This window comes from Vanellus vanellus (genome assembly GCF_965231255.1).
Source record: "Vanellus vanellus genome assembly, chromosome: 1".
NCBI classification, from domain to species: domain Eukaryota; kingdom Metazoa; phylum Chordata; class Aves; order Charadriiformes; family Charadriidae; genus Vanellus; species Vanellus vanellus.
The window spans coordinates 7,401,993-7,422,831 of record NC_138905.1 but is presented as its reverse complement, the minus strand read 5'-3'; the positions used below and the strand labels follow the sequence as shown (position 1 = coordinate 7,422,831).

The following is a 20,839-nucleotide window of genomic DNA, read 5'->3' as shown; positions in this document are numbered from 1 at the left end:
GAGTTTATTTTATTTTTAAAGGATTGCTTGATTAAATAGGAACCTATTAATATATTGAGTTTTCTTACTGCATTTTAAAGGGCATTACATGAAGGTTAGTGTTCCCTTATTGCAGTTTTTATGGAATCAAGAAAAATATTTATGGTGCATCAACACTGTGCTAAGCTAAATAGTTTTTTCCCTCTCTCCCTGCCAAGATACTTGTGCGGTGATGTTTTACAAAATGACTTAGCAGCGCTCTGATTCACACTTGTTGCGGCTCAGTGCAGGACACCAAGGGCCAGGCGTCCCCACCAGATGTGGGGCTGCCCCGTTCGGGCAAACCGGTGGTGATACCTATTGGCATCAGAGGACAATCACTCAGGAGGACTGTTCGTGGTCACCCTTCAGCACTCCATACCTACCAAACTGCTAAATATTCTGGCTCCTGCTGAAGTCCCTTTGACTTCACACCTCTAACAGGACTTCAGTGTGTGCTTGGGGTTAAGCACACGTGGCAGTATGCATAAGCAAATTAATCGCGCACTAAAGCAGAGTGAAGCTTTAATGAATGTTTTAGTGAACTGTGATTTTCCTTATCACTAAGGAAAATTCACTTCAGGAAAATCTCTATGCTCATGTAAATATGCAGTCGTCATATGCTTTGCTAGTGGAGCAGTGGAAGTGTCTTGTAAGAAGTAAAAAGCTGCGCTAATAAAATCTGAATGGAAAGATTCAAATATTGGGGCCCTAATTCAGGAGGACATCAGTGGTTTGCTAAATCACACCTCGCGCAACACATTATTTGAGAATACCCCCATGGTTTCTTGAGCACGGCTACTCTTCTACCCACGGCCTGGCGGAGCATCCTTTTCCCCCAGGGCTCCTTACTTATAGCAGCCATGGGTTGAAGAGTGAGACCTACAGCTATTCACCTCCCCCGCCAGCTTCTGAGAAATTTGACAGGACATCCATCAGCTGGCACTTGCTCTTCAAAGTGGAAAAAGACAGTGTGTTTTACCTTTCAACTATATAACTTTGCATGATAAAACTGTTTAGACTTGGAGATTTTTCTGATGAATGCCAAATGCTCTACAGCAGCAGCCTTCACCAGCAGATCTAAATCACACAGCTTAAATGAAAGCCCTTCTTCCAATTTATGCAATAACTTTACTTTTTTTCCAGAATCGGAGAAAAAAACTGAATGCGCTCTGCCTGCAAAAAAGGCTTTTTAAAACAGTAATGCTGCAGTGACTGGAAACACAACTCTATTCCTGTTGCATCTCACAGGTACCAATTGTTACCCTACGAAGCCAAGGAAACGAAGACATTCCTCCAATTGCTTTAATTGTTTTTTGAAGGTGTTTCAAAAAGCTTATCGCTTCAGCGTGCCTGCAGCTACTCATCGTGCTGACTGAAGTTACTGAACAGATTTTCAAGCGGCACAAACATTTTTAGACATTAAAAAAATATAATTAACAGATAATTAACACATCACTGATGCTACAGATGTATCTTTGAGGCAAGTCCACATTGTCTTATCACCAGAGGGCTCTTCAGGGCAGTACAAATCCTTATCCACTGCTCTGCAAATCCCACTCTGTTGGCAACGTGATGCTAAAACCGCTGTTATTTTCTGACTCCCACTTATAACCTGGACTGCACAGGAGGGGAATACTGCCTTGCAGCTTTACAGTTCTTCCAGTTGTCTCCCTAATGTCCATCCACCAGTGAACCAATACTAGAAAACCCATCAGCAGGCTGGAGTTGAGAGCTCAGAGATATTTCTGGAAGGTCAGGCTTTGCACGGCCTGGATGAGCATACGATCCACTGGACCAAGCACTGGCTGACTGGAAGGTCCCAAAGAGTGGTGCTCAATGGATTTAAATCCAGCTGGCGGCCGGTCACAAGTGGTGTGCCTCAGGGCTCAGTGTTGGGACCATTTCTGTTCAATGTCTTTATTAATGATCTTGATAAGAACATAGGGCGTATCATCAGCAAGTTTGCAGATGACACCAAGTTAAGCAGGAGTGTTGATTCCCAGGAGGATAGGGAAGCTCTACAGAGGGACTTGGATAGATTGGATCATTGGGCCAACATCAATGGTATGAGTTTCAACAAGGGCAAGTGCCAGGTTCTGCACTTGGGCCACAATAACCCCATGCAGCGCTACAGGCTTGGGGAGGTGTGGCTGGAAAGCTGCCTGGCAGAAAGAGACCTGGGGGTTCTAATTGACAAGCGGCTGAATATGAGCCGGCAGTGTGCCCAGGTGGCCAAGAAAGCCAACGGCATCCTGGCTTGTATTAGAAATAGCGTGGCCAGCAGAAGTAGGGAGGTGATTGTGCCCCTGTACTCAGCACTGGTGAGGCCACACCTCGAGTATTGTGTCCAGTTTGGGGCACCTCAATACAAGAGAGATATCGAGGTGCTGGAGCGAGTGCAGAGGAGGGCAACGAAGCTGGTGAAGGGCCTAGCAGACAAATCATATGAAGAGCGGTTGAAGGAGCTGGGACTGTTTAGTTTGAGGAGGAGGAGGCTGAGAGGAGACCTCATCACTCTCTACAACTATTTGAAAGGACACTGTAGAGAGGTTGGTGCTGGTCTCTTCTCACAGAGAAGATTAATGACAGAACAAGATGGAATGGCTTCAAGCTCCAACAGGGTAGATTTAGACTGAACATTAGGAAAAAATTTTTCACAGAAAGAGTGGTCGGGCATTGGAATAGACTGCCCAGGGAAGTGGTTGAGTCCCCATCCCTGGAGGTGTTTAAGAGACGTTTAGATGTGGTGTTGGGGGATATGGTGTAGGGGAGAACTTTGTAGAGTAGGGTAGATGGTTGGACTCGATGATCCCAAGGGTTTCTTCCAACCTAGACAATTCTATGATTCTATGATTCTATGAAGGTCTTTCTGCCCTGCTGGGATTCCCAGCACACTGACAGGTAACAACAGTTTCAGAAAACAAAATGCATTTCAGTTGGGTTTACTCTCTTGTCCCATTTCTAGTGTTTTTGAGGCAGTGCAGGCCGCCTCTTTTTGGAGTCAGTGGTATTTTTAGGAAAGGGAGCACGTTCTTGCAGAAGCATCATCTGCAAAACACCAGCCTTGCAGCTGAATTCCCAATATACTTGGGCACAACAGGGACATTCTTACCATATTACCATGACAAAAACAACACCTTACATAGTACATTTTGAACATCTCACATAGCAAGCTTTAATTAGCTAGATCTCAAAGTAAGTTACAAACTAGGTCGGTGACTGTTTCACAGATGGGGAAACCAGGCCAGTGAGGTGCTGCAAATTTCCAAGGTCATAAAAAAGGAGACTGGGACAGTCAGAAATGAAATCCAAGTCTCACAAATTGTTATCTAGCGCTCTTCCGCCCAAGAAATGCCTCTTCCACTAGCCCACATCATCTCCAGAGCTCATGACTTTACCAAGTCTGACTCCTGACTTTTGACCAGCTGTGGGTACCAGTATGGGTGTACCAATACTGGGGTACCAATACTGGGAGACCAGCAACAGTAAGGACACTGGGCCAAAGCAACTGGTTGGCAAAGTAAAAGGAGAACCTGTGCTTTTGCAATTACCCTCATGTGAGCTCTAATGCATGTGCAGAGCCAGGAAGGCTCTCCGTATTTAAGTTTTCTACTGAATCCTGGCCATATGAAGTACCACAAAGACAACTCCAGCTCAAGGACGACCCAGCCCTGCTGGGACACCAGGTATTTCCAACTGTTGACCCACTTTATTAAAAAGCTAAGCAAGCCCATCTCCACGTCTTCAATGGTATTTGGAGGACTCTCGTTTGCCAGCATGACCCCTCTGCTCCCCCCTATCACCACCGCATGTGAGCGGTGTGGAGAGAGGAAAAGACTTCATAAGCATCTCAAAATTGGTTTAATGCTGTCTCATTGACATCAAAGGCCAACTCTCACTATTTTTATTGGGAGCAGAGTTATGCCACTAGAGACAAACCCCAACCTAGATACTTTTTTATGTTTGCCTGCACTTGTCATGACCAGAGACAGAGAATGCTGGAAAATGGAATTTCTATTGTGATTCACAGTTCAGACAGCAACTGCAATAAAATCTACCATAAATGCTGATGCCATCTAATAAAAAGGACTGAGCTGAGGATGGAGAGCTAAACCCAACATGACAGTGGGCTACACAAAAAGGAGGATTTTGTTCTGGACTCTCAGGAGAGCACGCATTTTCCTACTTGCATCCTCAGCAGACATCTCATCCAGTCCCTGTCCAGTATTGCTTTTGCCACCAAAAGCTTCATATCAGAACACGCTTGGCTATGTTAAAAGCCCATCAACCTTACAGATGCAGTAAGTGATGTTTAAAAGATGACTTATCTTGACTGTTTGTTAAACAGAGTTTCGTGTCAAGGCTTCAGGCAGATCTAAGTTTATTCCTCATCCCTCCATGATCAAGGACAGCCAAATATAAATCCAAAGCCTGCTTTTCTCCTGGTCTGGGAGCTCTGATACATTAGCAGACACGCCAACAATAAATTAAGAGAGATCAACATGGACACAGGGCACCATTCTTGCCTGAAACATGCCCTTTGGAATAAACTGTATTAATCTAGATATTAAATTATGTAGATATAAGGTCATCCAATATTCAAATTCTGCTCTCGTTTATTTCAGAAAAAAATATCTACCTAATACCTTGCTGAAACTCTGTAACTTGTCCTTATAGACCATGATACACACAAGTATTCAGCAAGAGCCACAGCAGAAACAGATGCCAGCAGATGGTATTATCCTGAACAAAATCAATTAAGGACATTTACAATATGTCAAAAGTGCAGCTACAAAAACAAAGTGTAGACCTCTACATCTGTTTTTTAATGAAGCCATGAGTATCTGTCAGTTAGCCAACAAACCACAAGATAAAGGCTGCAAGCAACACCAATAATAGATAAGGAAATACTGTACGTATTCAGATTCTCTAGCAGTCACCAGAAAATACAAGACGTTGAGCAGAAACTGAGTAACCAGACACTGGAAGTCCATATGTCATGCATAAGTGTAACAAAAATATAAACATATGAGTTTTCGGCATCACAGATTTTGTAAGGACGGTGATTTGCTCAGAAATTTTAGTAATGGCAGTCATATAGCAACAACAGATTAAGAAATACTGTTCTCCTCCATGACACAATCCTCCCAGGCTGCTGGAAACCCTGTTGCCTTGTCTGAAGTAAAAAGAAGTCCTCACGGTTCCCTAAAAGCTGTTTACAACACTTCTGTTGAGAGCCCAGTGACATACAACGTTACGGGCACAATGAGCTATGCAGCCAGGTACACCGATGGCATCTTGTAGACTATATAAAACACAAATGGACTGAGGGAATCCCAGAGTTATTTGTACAGGGATTTTTTTGAACAAAAATCTTATATTCCTCAGTTCCCCACAGAGGTGAGAGGTGCAAACAGTTCAGAGGGGGGGCGGATAATCTCTTCTGTGCACAGCTTCATTACAGCATGTTACTCGAGCACATTCAAAGGATGGGGACTCATTTACGGAAGAAAAGGGTAAGACCAGTGAAGTCCTGCTGCTGAAGAAGGCATTTAGTGTCCACTGCGACAGTCCCTGTAATTTGTTGTTATCGGCGGTTTGCTGCAGATACCCGTCTCTATAAACAGGGACGGGACCGTCCCAGTCACAGTCCGTTGCAACATGATGAAAGGTCTGGTATTAAAATAGATGATCATATCACCTCCGTGGACAACGCTTGTTATTGAGCTCCTAGGGAACTCATACCAAGTTTCTCCTGTGTTTGCTGCCAAACGAATAAAATACTCAGAAAGATTTACATTAAGTGTTAATAAGGGCTGAGGGCCAGGCTTCCTCGAGGACCCTGGAAAAATACAGCCTTCGCACTAAGCGCAAAACATACTTACACTGTATAGTGGAGCAACGCATCATTCATTTTTACCAAGGCCCAGACGACAGTCTCATTAGGCCAGAGATGGATAAATGACAAATGACCTGGTGAATAATGTCACTGTGGGCCATGTAGGACTTCATCGAAGCAGCACCACTGAAAATAGATGACTGGGTCGGGATCGTAAGGATAAAAAACATAAGACTCTCAGAATGAGATTCCTGGGAAAAAAAGCACTGCATATTTATATTTAATCCGCTTTGTAAATTGATTTTGTCATGTTACCTTGTCAAACCATTGAACAAACTGAATAATTGCTTAAGCAGCATTGATAGAGATGTGACAGATTATTCAAGCATTGTGATTCTTTGTTCTCATATATCTCATTAAGAAATGATGATTGGTTCCATTTACAGCTCTTAAGTTGAATTCAGCAACCACTGACACATGAATTCAACCTGGCATCTACCAATTTTTTATTGTTCTCAGTCAGAAATTGTTCCTGGCGAAGTGGCTCTTGCAAACCATTTCAGTGTAGTGGCTGATGATTTTTTAATGACGCAAGACAGAAAGTAAAAAAAAAAATGCAACTGACTTCCCTGGTGATTTATAGCATCTATGGAATGAAAAGAAATAAAACTTCTTGTACTTTGTGTTTCTCCCCTTCCCCCACCTCCTTTTTGGAGGACTATTTTTAACCTCTATCGTTTCATTAAATAAATTCACAGCACATCCCTGCAAACAACCGGGCCGGCAGAAGAGGCAAACCGCCCCGCTGGACATGCTCGGCCCCTTCCTCTTCTGTCCTGGAATTGCAACCTGTTCCTCCACAGCCTTGTAACTTTATATTGCCGTTTGAAACCTGAGCGTAAGGAGCATGAAATGCTGCTCTTCCAGCGCGCTGCTGAGTAGTATAGGCTTTTCTTGACTCCCAAAGGAAAAACTCCAAGCTGTGCACATCAAAGGCAGAATTTTACATTCACTTTGTGCTGCTACAAATGATTTAAGAGAAAATGAGAAGAGAAAGAGGGCTGGCGTGCCTTCGTGTGCTACCCTCTGACTTCAGGAAGATCTAGTCAGAGTGCCAAGCCAACACACAAGGAGACCTCTAGGAAGAAACCTACAGGCACCTTCCAAAGCCAAAACCTTTTTTTTTTTTTTAATTTTTACTACCAATATCCCTATCTTCCATATTTTGCCTTAGTGTTAAAGTACCAGAATATCTAAGCCACTGTTACGACCCTAGGGGTATTGCTTAAATAACAGCAGAAAAGGGACTTGATTACAGAAACTAATGTACCCACCACCACAATGACATTATCAGGGTGGGTTTTTAATTGGCATGACTCTGCAAATGATAACCGTACAGCAGCAGAGAGCAACAAGCAGTTGCCATCACCCTGCGGGCAGTGGTGCAGACTGTGGTTAAATGTGATCAGTGAGGATACTTCAACCACCCCGTCTACAGAGGGGAATCCCTCACCGGCTCTCTGACACAGACCTCCTAACATCCAGCACAGTGTTAATTCACCTTCCACTTGCTGCGGTCAAGTTCCTGCGGTCAAGTTTGGGGTTTTGCACCCAAAAAGCTCTGACAGACTCCATCTGCTCCTCACCACCTTCATTTACCCACGCGAAGGGTGCTTTATCTAAACAAATAAAGCCCTTAACTGACCTCAGGGAAGACTCTTTGCTGTCTTCCAGCTGTGAGTCCCAGCTGTGCACACCTGCAGGATGTGACTACGGCACTGCACCCAACCAAGGGGTTTGTGCAGGATTTAAACACGAGATGGAAAGCAGTGATTAAGCGTAGCAGAGGTAACGTGGAGATGGAGGAGAAGAGAAGAGCGAAGGACCATCATGCTCTTACTTCTTATTTGGCTGGGTTCACCCCCAAATGAACAAGGGGGCACCACACAGTTCCTGTTTAAATCTTAGGCAAAGCGAGCATTTTCCTTATTTAAGAGGACCTAACAGAAGTGTCTCAGAAACGGAGTTAGAGGGTCATGGGGGACCTGGGGCATCACAGAGCCAAGACTGGTTTTGAGAGCTTTCCATGGTCTCCGGTCACAAACTGAGCAAGGTCAAACATGACATATTTAAGCAGCTGTGGAGCACAACCAAAGTAATGTCTGTCAAAGATGACAGAGCAGGCAAAAGCCACTATCCCCCTTCCATTGCTGAAAGCAACTGGTGAACAAAAGCAGAAACACGGAACCATTGGTTGGACCTAAGTCTTATCTCAGTAGATGGAAGGACACAACAAGGTATCAGAAAAATGTCTGTCAAGAAGTCACTGCATAGACAAAGGCATTTAGAAATCAGCTAAAGCCAGTTTGCATCCAAGGAAAAATACCCCCTCATCTCTGTGGATGTCCTCATACTGCATTTTGGATTAGACCTTTTATTAGGGATAATGAAACTTAGCTGATGTAAGCAGGCGTGACTGACCTGACTTCACCTAAATGTATCCCAAACCTCAGCACTGGTGAAGCCTCACCTCGAATACTGTGATCAGTTTTGAGCCCCTCACTACAAGACGGACATTGAGGTGTTGGAGTGTGTCCAGAGAAGGGCAACAAAGCTGGTGAGGGGTCTGGGGAATAAGTCTTATGAGGAGCAGCTGAGGGAACCGGGGTTGTTTAGCCTGGAGAAAAGGAGGCTGAGGGGACACTTTATCACTCACTACAACTCCCTGAAAGGAGGTTGTAGAGAGGTGGGGGTCAGTCTCTTCTCCCAAGTAACAAGAGATAGGACAAGAGGAAATGGAGTCAAGTTGCACCAGGGGAGGTTTAGATTGGGTATTAGGAAAAAGTTCTTCACCAAAGAGGTTGTCAAGCATTGTAACAGACTGCCCAGGGAAGTGGTGAAGTTGTCATCCCTGGAGGTATTTAAAAGACGGGTAGACATGGTGCTGGGTGACATGGTTTAGTGGTGGTTTTGGCAATGTCCCTTAAATGTCCCTTCCAACCTAGATGATTCTATGATTTTATGAAAGAAGACAAGAAATTCAAACTACAGAATAAATTAACAATGTTCACAATCCTCTTAAACAGTTTTCACCAAATGGCACAGGTTATTCTCTGTGCATTTATTAATGAAGCCAAACAACATGCTCTGTGGCAAGAAACTAGCACTACATATCACTATACATCACTATACATCACTATACATCACTATACATCACTATATAAGGAGTATTTTTAATGTGTGTATATATATACGCTATATATATATACACATATACACTATATCTATTTATATGTATGTAAAGGGCTCCTACACCTTCATCATAACCACATGGCAATGCAAGATACAGATGTCTCGGCATCACACCATCTCCAGAGCAAAACTGGCACTGAAGCTGCCGGTCATTTCTGTGGCCCTTGACTGACAATGACTAAGTGTTGCCTGGTGCATTGCACGAGCGATCCTGTCCAAAGGCCCCGCGTCTATGAATTTTTGCAGTTGTATAGCTCACGAACAAGCAGGGGGACCTAGCTGCCTCTAGGGTCAGTTAAGAAAAAGGCAGCCCATTTAGAAGAGTCTTTCTTGGCATTTACCTGTAGCCGGATCCCATTGCTCTGCTTTGCCCCAGACCTCTCCCTCTTGGCTTTCCCCCAGCGCGGCTCCGCTCACCTGCAGAAGGAGCATGCTCTCAGCTTTAGTAATCGTTATGTTCTCTTTCAGCAGTGCCAGAAGGACACACGTTTGCTTTCTGGACACAAATCATCCCAGCTGTCACTCAGGAATCCTAGAATAAATTTATTTTCTTTCCATTAAAAATATAAAATTCATCAGAGAAACTCATTCAATGGACTTGCCCACAAAGCTCTGTGAGATTTTTTTTCAGGGTCTCTCCCTTAAGAGCATAGGATTTACGTCCATGACATAAACTACACGTCTACAGCCAGGAAAATTAGTCAGTAAAATTACTCCAGGCACACCTTAACAGACCCAAGAGCAGATGTCTCCCTGCAACCTGCAGTACCTGTATGTCCTGTGTCTACGTGCCTTTGAGAACCCTCATTTTTTTCAGCTCATTTCTTGATACATTCTCCTCCAATGTCTAAATATATAGCCTCCTGCTTCCTAAAAGCATAAGCCATAAGTCAAATGTGAGACATGAGGCATTTCCCTTCTTTATAAGTTATTCTCCCTGTGCCCCAGTGCCTGGGTCATTCGGCCAACAGGAGTCACGCCATTATTCTGCTCCATAAATGTTTTTATCTGAGCATCTTCTCATGGTGCAAGCAACTTGGCTAACAAGCCACTCGTTGTTTGCCTCCCTCTTCTCTCCCTAAAGAAGGGCACGCATGTGCAGCAGTCTTCTAGTAGGGCCTTTTGTGTTGTTTTGGTTTCTTTTTTATGTTTGGGAGCATTTTACGTTGGGAAGGAGAGCTTGTTTGCTTTGCAATATTCAGGTTGCTATGTAATTATGCTAGAGAAGGTGTCTCACAACACCATGGCTTGCATCATCACCAGCCCATGGAGAAGCTCAACAGTGTCAGATATTCCCCTGAAAAAATGTTGAACCTCTTAAACAAATTAATTACACCCCTACAGGAAGAAAACCCATTGATGCAGAGGTGTGAGGCTGACGATGATCCCAGAGCTTTAGATAGTCTTTTTGATATCTCAGGCCCCAGCTATAAAATGTCCCAAAGTAAAAGACGAAGCCTTTGAATTTGTTCAGGTACTGTGCAAGAAAACAGGGTAGGGAGCACGAAACAAGTTTAATATGTTCACAGCATCTTCTGCCGCTGACAGCGCACACCAAGAACTCCGCTGTGCCTGAAATTTCCGAAACGCTGCAGGCTTCACGGCTGGGCATATTGTACTGATTTACTTACGCTGAGAGGCAGCAGAAGACAAGAGCGAGCAGGGGGAGGAAATCTCCAAGCCAACTCAATATAACAGTAAAGGATTATTCAGGGATGCTCGGCAGTCTCTCTCAACTACGGCTGAATTTGATTAGCAACCTGCGCCTTCCCCAGAGGAGTTTTCCACGTGGCTGCAAATCCTCTAAGTGTTCTTCTTCCCCCACCCAGCTCCCTTCTATGTTGTTTGGGTTCTTCTATGTGTTTTCATTTTCTTCCAGTTTTTCTTCCCATAGTTTTCCCTAGTTTCCCTCGTTTCAGCCCTTTCCCCTTCCTACAGGGTAAAACGGCAGGGTCACAGTTTGGTTGGAAAGCTGAAGCCTGGTTGAAGCCTGGTCCCTTGAATTATTTAAGTTGGGATGGGAGGATGGGACCTTGCTGAGTGTGATCCCACATCGCCCTGAGGACCACCTGGTCTGCTCCAGCTCTTTATAGCGCCGGGAAGACCTCGATTCCTCTGAGCATCTGTGAAACAACACAGCAATAAAGCGCCCGCACCATTACCAACAGCATACAGACTTTGCATCGTCAAGCCTTAACTAGTAAAAAACTAATTATGTGATGACCCTGGGTGAATCGCATACAAATAAATACATTTTGAAGACATTGGTGCTGACACAGTGCCCGCTATTAAAAGCAGCAGGAAGGTTCAGTGCATAAGGCTGGAGTTAAGATTCAGCCTCAGCTCCGGGTTTACAAGTGACACACTTTCTCGTCTTTAACAAAACAGTGTTAGCATTTTTGTCTTACTTATTTAGATTATAAGTTCTTCTGGGTACGAACAGTCTTCTACTCTGGTGTTTGTAATATTGCTAGCTCAACAGTGCCTGATCTCATTTGAGGCCAATAAAAGACATAGTAATAAAACCCCCAAATATTTCAGACCCTTCGTATTTCTCTCTCTAGTGTCCAACCCTCGAGTACACACCGGCTTTTCAGCCTTTGCAAATATTTGCATATAAGCACGAGCAGCTATGCTGTTTTATTTTGTGCTACCCTCAAAAGCCCATCCATTTCTGTGACCAGTAACGTAGCTGGTGGGAGAAGGGTGGCCACATTTCTCCAACGCACGTGTCATAAGGGCAGCAGGCAGGTTTTAAACACGCTGCTCAGCTAAAACACACCAACATCACAGAATGACTCTGCGGCGCTGAGTGGCGCTGCCGTAAGAGAGATACCTGCCGCGTCTGAGGAACCCTTCCTTTGGGGCTCCTAGGAAGACCTGCAAACCTTCACACCCCACCACTGATGACCAAGGACGGTATTACTCTCCTCACTCTCCAAACTGCCACACCAACCCTCACCAAAGCAAACACGGAGGTTAAAGGCTCCCAGACCTCAGACTTTCCAGGGCTCCTGACCTTGTTCCACTCCTGTCAGCCATGGATGAAATTTCTAAGTCCTCTGTACTTTGACAATCGGAGGTAATTCCCAAATTTTGGGTGCTCAGGCTTGAAAGAACATACCTTCAAATACTCAGTCTAAATCAGGGAGAGCGTTAAGAGCAGGACAACGAGAAGAATCCACGGCGAGCAGAAAGGCAAAGGGTCGAGGGGAGAGATGCCACGGAGCTGCACCCTATTGCTGCGGATGGTAAATGTTCGTATTCTTTTGTGTGGTTACGCACACCTCCCTTTCATTCCTCCTGGAAACTGTAAGTAGACTGAAACTGTTTCATTTATCTCCAATTGGGAATATAATAAAATCAAAAATCAAAATAAATCCTCTATACATCTAAGCCAGCATGTTTTCTCTCATGTACTTCTTCCCCTTTCGACTCTTGAAAAAGTATTTTAAGAATTATCTTTGCGGTTATGTAGTCCACTTGTCCAAGACTGTTGATGTTTTAAATATGACATATGATATTGCCCAGGAAAGGAGCAAGCAAAATCAGTGATCTATTGTTACAGAGGATCTCCAGCCCTGTGCTCAGCTGTTCTACAGACAGATCAGATCCAAAGGAGAGCTTCCCAGTAGCTTTTTCTTAGCACATCCAGTGTTAAAAAAAAAAAAAAAGCTTTTTAACTCAGCCAAAAAATTCTGCTAAAGAATATTATTTTAATTTAACCTCATACAATCTGTTTGGTGAGTAATTCTGGCATAAAACTCAATACACAGCTTTCAACATGAAAACATCAGTGAAGGGCCTTGAAAAGTTTATTAACAATCTGTTATTTATAGTTTTCTTTTTAAAAAATGATTGACACAACATTCAGAGGAAAATTATAGGAACCGCCAAGTCAGAAAACAAACAAAAAAAAACCCCACATCAGTGTTAAGATTTGATAGAAAGGTTTTAAGGAACAGTATGATTTCTAGAAAAGAGGAATATTCTGATTGCTAAGCTATTTGTCATTCAAGAACAGCCCAATCACACACATATGTTTGCAAATTATTGTTATTGTTGTTAATTATTATTTACAGAAAAGCACTGAAATGCAAGGTGGTTTGAATTCCAAGGAAAATCACAGATCGCTGCCCCAAGGAACTTTTTATCCCTCCTTTCACTCATTACCTGTTTACTAACAGTACCCGTTTAGTTCCAACTTGTTTTCGTGCTATCTAAAATGACTAGAAAATTAGGTCCTATTAAGTAATCATGAATATAAACTGTGACTCACCGGTTAAGTGAATACCATTACTGGCAACAAATTCAGAATCCTGTTAGAAATGCTCACTATTGTCAAGCAAACCCAAACAATACAACTTTATTCAATGTTAGTTGTATCCTTGGATGCTTGAAAGGATTAAATAACTCCGACCAAAATTCTGCATTTAGTCAGGAGAACTGTGTGTGAGGCGCAACAAAAATAACTGAGGTCAGTCACAGAGGTAGAGAGAAAAAGAGACAAACAGGAAAGAAAAAATACATAAAGAGGTATTTCAGCTCCTATGTGAAAGCAGATGGAGGGTGAAGGAAGCCGACAGGCTGCTCCAGATGGCGGGAGCGGTGGAGAAGACTCTCACACCCACTGTGTTGTGGCTGTGATGGGAAGAATAGACTTTTGGTTAAAGGATTACTCTAGGACTCCAAAGAGTTGGGTTTGGGGCCATCCTTTACCAGGTCTTCAGACCCTCTGGGTTTTGCTTGTTGCAAGCTTTAGGGTGTGACCTACCTCTGCGGCTGACAAAAAATACCAATATTTTTAGCATGCTTTGCCCTCCGCTTACATCTGGACAAAGAGCAGTTGTGGAGTTGATATTTTGAGGTCTTCACTCGTAATTATACTGAGCTTTGGCCCAGGCAAGGATCACTGTGCAAAAATGGGGAAAAAAAGCTCAAACACCCTATTCCAACCCTACCCAAACGGGTTGCTCTCACCTTGCCGGTCAAGCACACTTCTTGGTTGCCCCAGCTGGCGGCTGAGCGGGTATCCTCCAGCAGCAGGGAGCTCAGGCAGTACAAAGATGTACTTGAAAGAGAGCAGGCATGGAAAAAGAGGCAAGGCGGGGCAAAAAGAGGTAATGCATCAAAATCAGTAGAAAATAAGGCTCACACATGTGAGCTCACAATACAGCAAACGGGGGGTCCCCAAAATGATGTCTTTACCTGAAAGCCTTTGATTATTGAGTATTTTGGAATCTAATTTTTAGATGATGAAAGAAAATTGAACTTTATGCTACACTGTTTCCCCAAACGAGCACTGTCCAAAACGTACCCATGAACAAGGCTTGGAGAGCTGTCAAAAACCCCTTCTCACCAATGGCTGCAGATTGTTGTCCCAAACCTCTCCATCAGACTTTAAATCCAGTGGCCATCTTGCTTTTCTGTTTTTCCCATTTCAGTTCCGGCTGAATGCCCAAACCTGTTATTTTCCGTAACTCTTCAGGGGAGACCAACAATCTACATTACAAGACACTACAATTCACATGGCAAATAGTAGGGACTCATTATTTTTAAGCCTCCAAGAACACACAGGATAGTAAACGATGCCACATGATAGCAAACAGGATTACTTAGTTTAAAACAAATGTGTCACCTTAAAGGAGCCTTAAGAGTATTTTTCTGCTTGCCCTCTATAGAGTGCACGAACTAAAACATCTGAGTTGTTTCACAGTGTTAAGTTAAACATTAATACTCAGAGTTTTCACCCTCTTCCCACAGATGCTGGAGAGGTGCTGTAGGTACCGTTCACCTCTTAGCACGAATTATCCCTGGGTTTGATGGTAAGATTCCCAGAGTAAAAGATTTTGAGGTCAGAAATGACCATGAAACATTTTCCTCTGTAAACATGGACAAGAGGCTTTTTCCTGGTGATTCCTACACAAATCCTGACAGCTTTCAGATGGCAAAAGTATTTCTCCCAGCAAGTCATCCCGGAGGAGATGGGAACTACTTGCCTCCATAGTTTGCCCCAGTGGTTCATCAACCTTTCTCCTGAAAACAATGTCTTAACTTCAGCCCTTTGGGACCCTGTATTTTCTCCCCTGAAGATACTTTTTAACGCAAAATGTTTCTTTAATGTAATTAAAAAAAAAAAAAAGGAAAATACTGAACTCAGAAAAAGATGAAACAATCTGACAGAGCTGTGGTTGCCTCGCTGGGGTGTCATAAGAGAGAGGCAGAAATTGCTGGTAATGTCACAGAAACATGACAATCAGACAAACTCTTCAATCTTCACAGGAGGTATGTAGCCAGAGGAAGCACAAATATCACCATGTTTCTTTGTGTCCCGAGAATTTCCAAAATCAGAAGGGAAAAACAATTGAGTAACTTTCATGATGACTCAAGTTAAACAGCTTAACAGTGATGATTTGCTGAGTTTAATCCAACACAAGTGCTTTTGGCACACAGTTGATGAGAAGGGAAGATCTTTGACCAGAGACAACCAGAACTTCAACCTACTGGCACCTCCTCTTTACACGACCACTCAAATGCACGGGGTACCTCTGCCAGAACCTGTCCTTACCACCAGCGTCTTCTTGACAGTGGAAGTCAAGGTTGAGTGCCTAACCTGAGGCACGCCACCTCCGTTAGCCTTGTCCCCCAGGAAGGTCTGAGCAATCAAGAACAGATGAGAGCATGAGGTGGACCAGCTCATGAAAAGCCTGAGTGTCTGCCTGCAGGGAAAGGTACCATGAAGGACGTGAGAGAACAAAAACACAGGAGACAGCATGTAAGTTTGTGACAACATGTGTGTGTATGTGTGTGTGTGTGTGAGAAAGAAAATAGATGTGAGAGCAGGATGTGGAGTGACTTCATTTCACAGCATGAAGGAGCACATATGGGTGTGTAGAAGAGTCATGAAAAGCTCCAGGAGCCCATCAAATGGCCTAAGAGTATGGAAGAGACGAAGAGACACAGGACACAGATAAACCAAAAATTACAGTAGAACCCCTGAGAAAAACAGAACCACCTACAAGTTTTCTCTATATTGTATTTTAAGGAAGTACTGGACACATCATTGAAGGGTCTTCCCACCCGACTCTTACTATGTTATGGCTATGTCCATGCAACTCCCTGTGTTATCATTACTAAGCTTTAAGGAATCTACCACATCGTTTTTAAGGACAGGACCAGTATTTCCATAGTTACTAGTCTTGAGCCTTTTTAACTATGAGAACTTCATCATAACTCTAATGTCAATAAGGCCTAATGACAGATACCTTGGAAACATGGGGCTGATCCAATTAGGCAGATCAAATGATTGGAGCCTTTCTTCTTTGGCTGGTGAAAGACATGGTGTATCTTATTGATTTTTGGAATGTCAAAATCTGAGTTTTAAAATGTCTTAAACATAATATCATTCAAAAATTGAGAAAAAAATATATTTCAGTGATCACTCATCTTCTTATCAAAGTCCTGCTGTTGTGAAACTTCACATCTCTCAAGGACTGGGGCAGAAATCCCCCTCTCCAGGCAGGGATGTGAACTGAGTAGAGCTACAATAGGTGAGTTTGTGCAAATTTAAAAAAATAAGCAGTTAGTCAGATCCTCTTCTTTCCTCGAGCCTACCTGTCTTGACTTGGAAGGGACTCACCATCAGCTGAGGATCTGGCCCGCTGCTATGATTTTATTTCACCCTTGATTTACTTTGTGTATTTCTTCCTAGCTAATTTTTCAGGAACTGTAATTTCACTTTCAATGGCTCAGCAGTGAACAGGTCCAGTTCCAAGAAGAGGCACCCACTGAACCTGCACCTAGAGAGCGTGGTTCACTGCCGTGTTACTGCAGTGCTACACGGACAGGCACCACCAAACTGACACAGCTCAAGAATGGATCATGGATCAGGACCTTTATATATATTTTATACATAATAATATATAGAATATATTTTATATATTTATATTTTATATACAATGTGTTATATTTCTTGATTAATATTATCAAAATATTTTGTTGACACTCTGGTACCCAAGAGGTTGCAGCCACAAACTAAAATTGCACGCGCTTAGGGACCGTGTAAATACAGAACAGGGTAAATACAGGTTTGAGTGCCATCTGAGCCAGCCACATTGCTGGTAACTTCTTTAGGAAAACACTATTGCTCAACAGCATTGAGCAGACAGCAGACCTCAGCCACTAAAGGAAACAATACTTCGGGTGGAAAAGGCTACTTTTTTACATCTGGAGGTGACATCCAATTCAGGATGCCTATTTCGGTATCAGTGTGGCTGGACATGATTTACAGGGACATGTAAATAATTAATTCCAGCTCTGGAAGAGAGAGCTGGGTACTCATTAGAGGTTCCTTGAAGCCCAAATGATATAATGATTAACCAAGTTAGGATCTTTTTAATAATTCCAGCAATTTCAACTCTCCCATGTTAAAGATCTGCTGAAAAGCTTTTATTCAGATGAAAGACTCCTTTCAGAGAACAAATCATTAATAGACTATACACGTAGATTCAACATTCACAAATCAATGCACTTGAAATAAAACGTGTTTTTAAAGTTTCTCTTTCACTTTCTTCCCTGATTTGGGGGTATAGTGCTTTTCTTTCTCTAACCAATTTTACCACAGGCAGTTAAGAGTGCCGCATGAAAAAGAGCTGCTTTTCTGTTAAAACTGCTTTTAGCACTTTGGCATCCTGAAATGGAAGGTGGCAGAGAAATGCGAAATAGAGCTACTACGCTAATCCAGCGCACCTCATCTGAGACGCCAAATTTTTCACTCCAAGCCTATCCGTGCTAGAGGATAAACTATTAGATGGTGAGCTCAACTGATGGATGTCCAACACAGTTCAGCATTACACTGCAGGAGGGATCAAAGCAGATTTTATCCCTGCTCCTAAATAATGCCAGAGGAAAACATTTTGGTCCGGATGCTTTAAGGTATTTAGACTTTTGCTTAATTCCTATTTAAGTACTTTCCTATCAATAACTACAGATGTCTCCCATCATTTGGACTCCTGCACCCTGTACATCTGCTGCTGGAGTCCGTGAACAGACAGACCTTCATGGCCTTCAGTGGGAATGGAACAAGTACTTTAATGCTTTGCACAGTGGTGGCCTAATTTTTTAGAAGTTTCACACCCTGGTAAATCACACCAGAGCTGGTAAGAGCTGCAGGTGCTGCGCTGGTGGGCGGGCAAGGACAGAACCAAAACTCAGATTCAAATTTTCTAATTATCAGAAACTAAGGAACGCACAACGAGAAGGCAAACGATGCGTAGGCTGTTAAATGCACATACATTCCTAATTAATATGGCTAGGTCTGGAAAAGAGAACAGCGCGATTTTGTTTATACAGGCCCATGTTTGTAACCCAGTTATTTTTATTTTCTAAAACTTTCTTGATTAGCTGTTCAGTCAAGTTCAAAAACTTCACAGCCTCTAGTCTCATCAGAAAGGACTTACTAGCCAAACGGTGAGGCTCAGATAATGGTTAATAGTTTGAGACACTAATTGGCCATATATAATGAATTTAATTTGCAACAGCCATCCTAATATGCATAACTATTAACTCTGACCAGCTTTGCCTTCCTTGGGACCTACACCTGCTCCCATTAATGTCAGTAGGGTACGGATCAAGGCCACAACATTAATTCTTTCTGGACCTCTTCAGTGGCACAAATTAACCCTCACATATGGCTTCATACACAACAATCAGGAAGGTGACAGAGAGTTGTATAATGGAAACCACAGCAAACTGTCCTGTCGCTCTAACAAATCGCTTTGCATTAAGACTTTCCGCCCCAACACCCCTTTGCTCAGGAAGGGGACTGCACACCCGAGGTGACAAGCAGGGACACACATCTCTCCCAGCATGAAATTCTGACAGCAAGAACTCGATGAAGGTGACGAGAATACACCATAACACTTGGCTCTTACACTGCACTTTGCTTCTTCAAAGACCCGGACAGACATTAATTTGATTTGCTAAGTCAGTGTGTTTCTGAGGGCTACGCTATCTGCTCTATCTGCTCAGCACAACGGAGTTTCGTGACCCACCTCCATATTAAATGACCAGCCTGATTCTTACTCGCAGTTTGTTCATAGGAAATCAGTGAGCCTGTGAACCAGAAATACTCTGTTTATAGAGAGCCCTCCCTTGGAAGCAGAAAGAAACTGAAATATTACGGTCAAAACTTGTCCAACCGTATTTTGGAAGTGGCACGCAGAGTATGAAAAGCACTACTTGGGATTAACGACGCTTCGTTTAGAGACAGGCTTGAAGTTGCAATTAAAGCAGGGGGGACACAGCGAGGAAGAGCGCTCCCATTGCAACTGAACTTTCATTACAACATATATACGTACAGCAGCCCATATGCTGACTTCCTTCAGCACTCCCGGCTCTCTACCTCTACAATATCCTATAAGCGAAAATTTGTTTTAACAAAAATAAAACTCCCCGCTCAGCCAAAAAAGCATCAGCCTGCGCCCCGCTCCCTTGCACCATCTGCACATGTTTATTCTCAGCCTTCGGGAAAAAAAAAAAAATAAATAACCACAACACTAACGTTTTACTAATCTTTATGCCCCGCCACTATAAATAACAGAAATAAACCCCAACAACAGTTAAGCGTCGTAGCTAAAACACATCCAATCCACTCCGATTATTTCTGCTCGCCTGTCCACGAATAGATGCAGCCATGGGCTTTAGGGGGAAGCGTGCAAGTCAGACCGCATTTATTTACAGTTGCACTATCAAGAAAAAGCCTTTCCCTGTCTCCTCAGTCTATGAATATTTTAAAACACTTGTGTTTTTTCTTTTTTTTCCCCCCCTTTTCTTTTGGGGGGGGGGGGGGGGGGAGGGGGGGAGCAGGGGTGTTAGCCCGGCTCCTGCCCCACAATTATATATTTCTCTGTGTTTCCAGACCGCCCCGGCTTCTTGCTCGGATGGATGAGCGGGGCGCGGAGCGGCACCGATGGGTGCACATGCCAAAATACACACACAAACACACACACACACACACAAACCACACACACAAGCACCCACCCGCGGGGGGACCCGCGCATCACCCGCGGGGAAGGGACAGCGCCGCCCGCCCCGCTCCGCGCCCCCCCGCGCAGCCGCTCCCCGCCACCTACGTCCCCAGCGTCTCCTTGAACTCGAAGATCTTCTTGATGTCCTCCGCTTGCTTCTTCCAGGAGCCGCCACCGTCCCCGTTCTCCCGAGCCATGGCCGCTCCGCGCAGCTCCGCGGATGCCGGGGCCGGGCGGTACCGAGCCGGCGTGCGGCTTTTGCTTTCTCTTCTGCCGCGGCAGCAGCAGCAGCGGCTGCTGCTGCTGTTTCTTCTTCTTCTTCTTCTTCTTCTTCTTCTTCCTTCTCCTCCTCCTCCTTCTTCTCCCCTTCCTCCTCCTCACACTTCCTGCCCGCCGCCGCTTTTATTTCCTCCGCGCTCCGGCGGGCTCCGCGAGTGTCACTTTTCCTGGGCTATTTCCTCCCAACTTTCTCTGTGTCCCCCTACCCCACCCCACCCCCTTTTCCCTCCTCTCCCCTCCTCCGCGCCCCCCCGCGGAGTCACTCGCGGGGCTGCCCCGTCCCTCCCTCCTTCCGCGCCCCGCGCAGCAGCTGCGCGCACCCCCGTCTGGGGGTCACTTTGGTCCCTGATAGACCCACCCCGCGGAAAAGTCCCTTTTTTTTGTTTTTTCTTTTTTTGTTGTTGGTTGGTTGGTTTTTTCG

At 44.0% G+C, this 20,839-nt stretch overlaps 1 protein-coding gene across 1 annotated transcript in view; it reads right to left on the bottom strand.

The window, feature by feature from the left end:
- The window catches only part of CAMK1D (calcium/calmodulin dependent protein kinase ID), a gene marked incomplete at its 3' end in the record, with an annotated part of 226,104 nt that extends 205,505 nt beyond the window's left edge, over positions 1–20,599 (bottom strand). Inside the window, exon 1 of the mRNA XM_082488605.1 lies at positions 20,245–20,599. Within this exon, the coding sequence (XP_082344731.1) occupies positions 20,245–20,336 (92 nt within the window). The 5' untranslated portion in view covers positions 20,337–20,599. The remainder of the gene's footprint in view (positions 1–20,244) is intronic.
- Between the last annotated feature and the right edge of the window lie 240 nt (positions 20,600–20,839).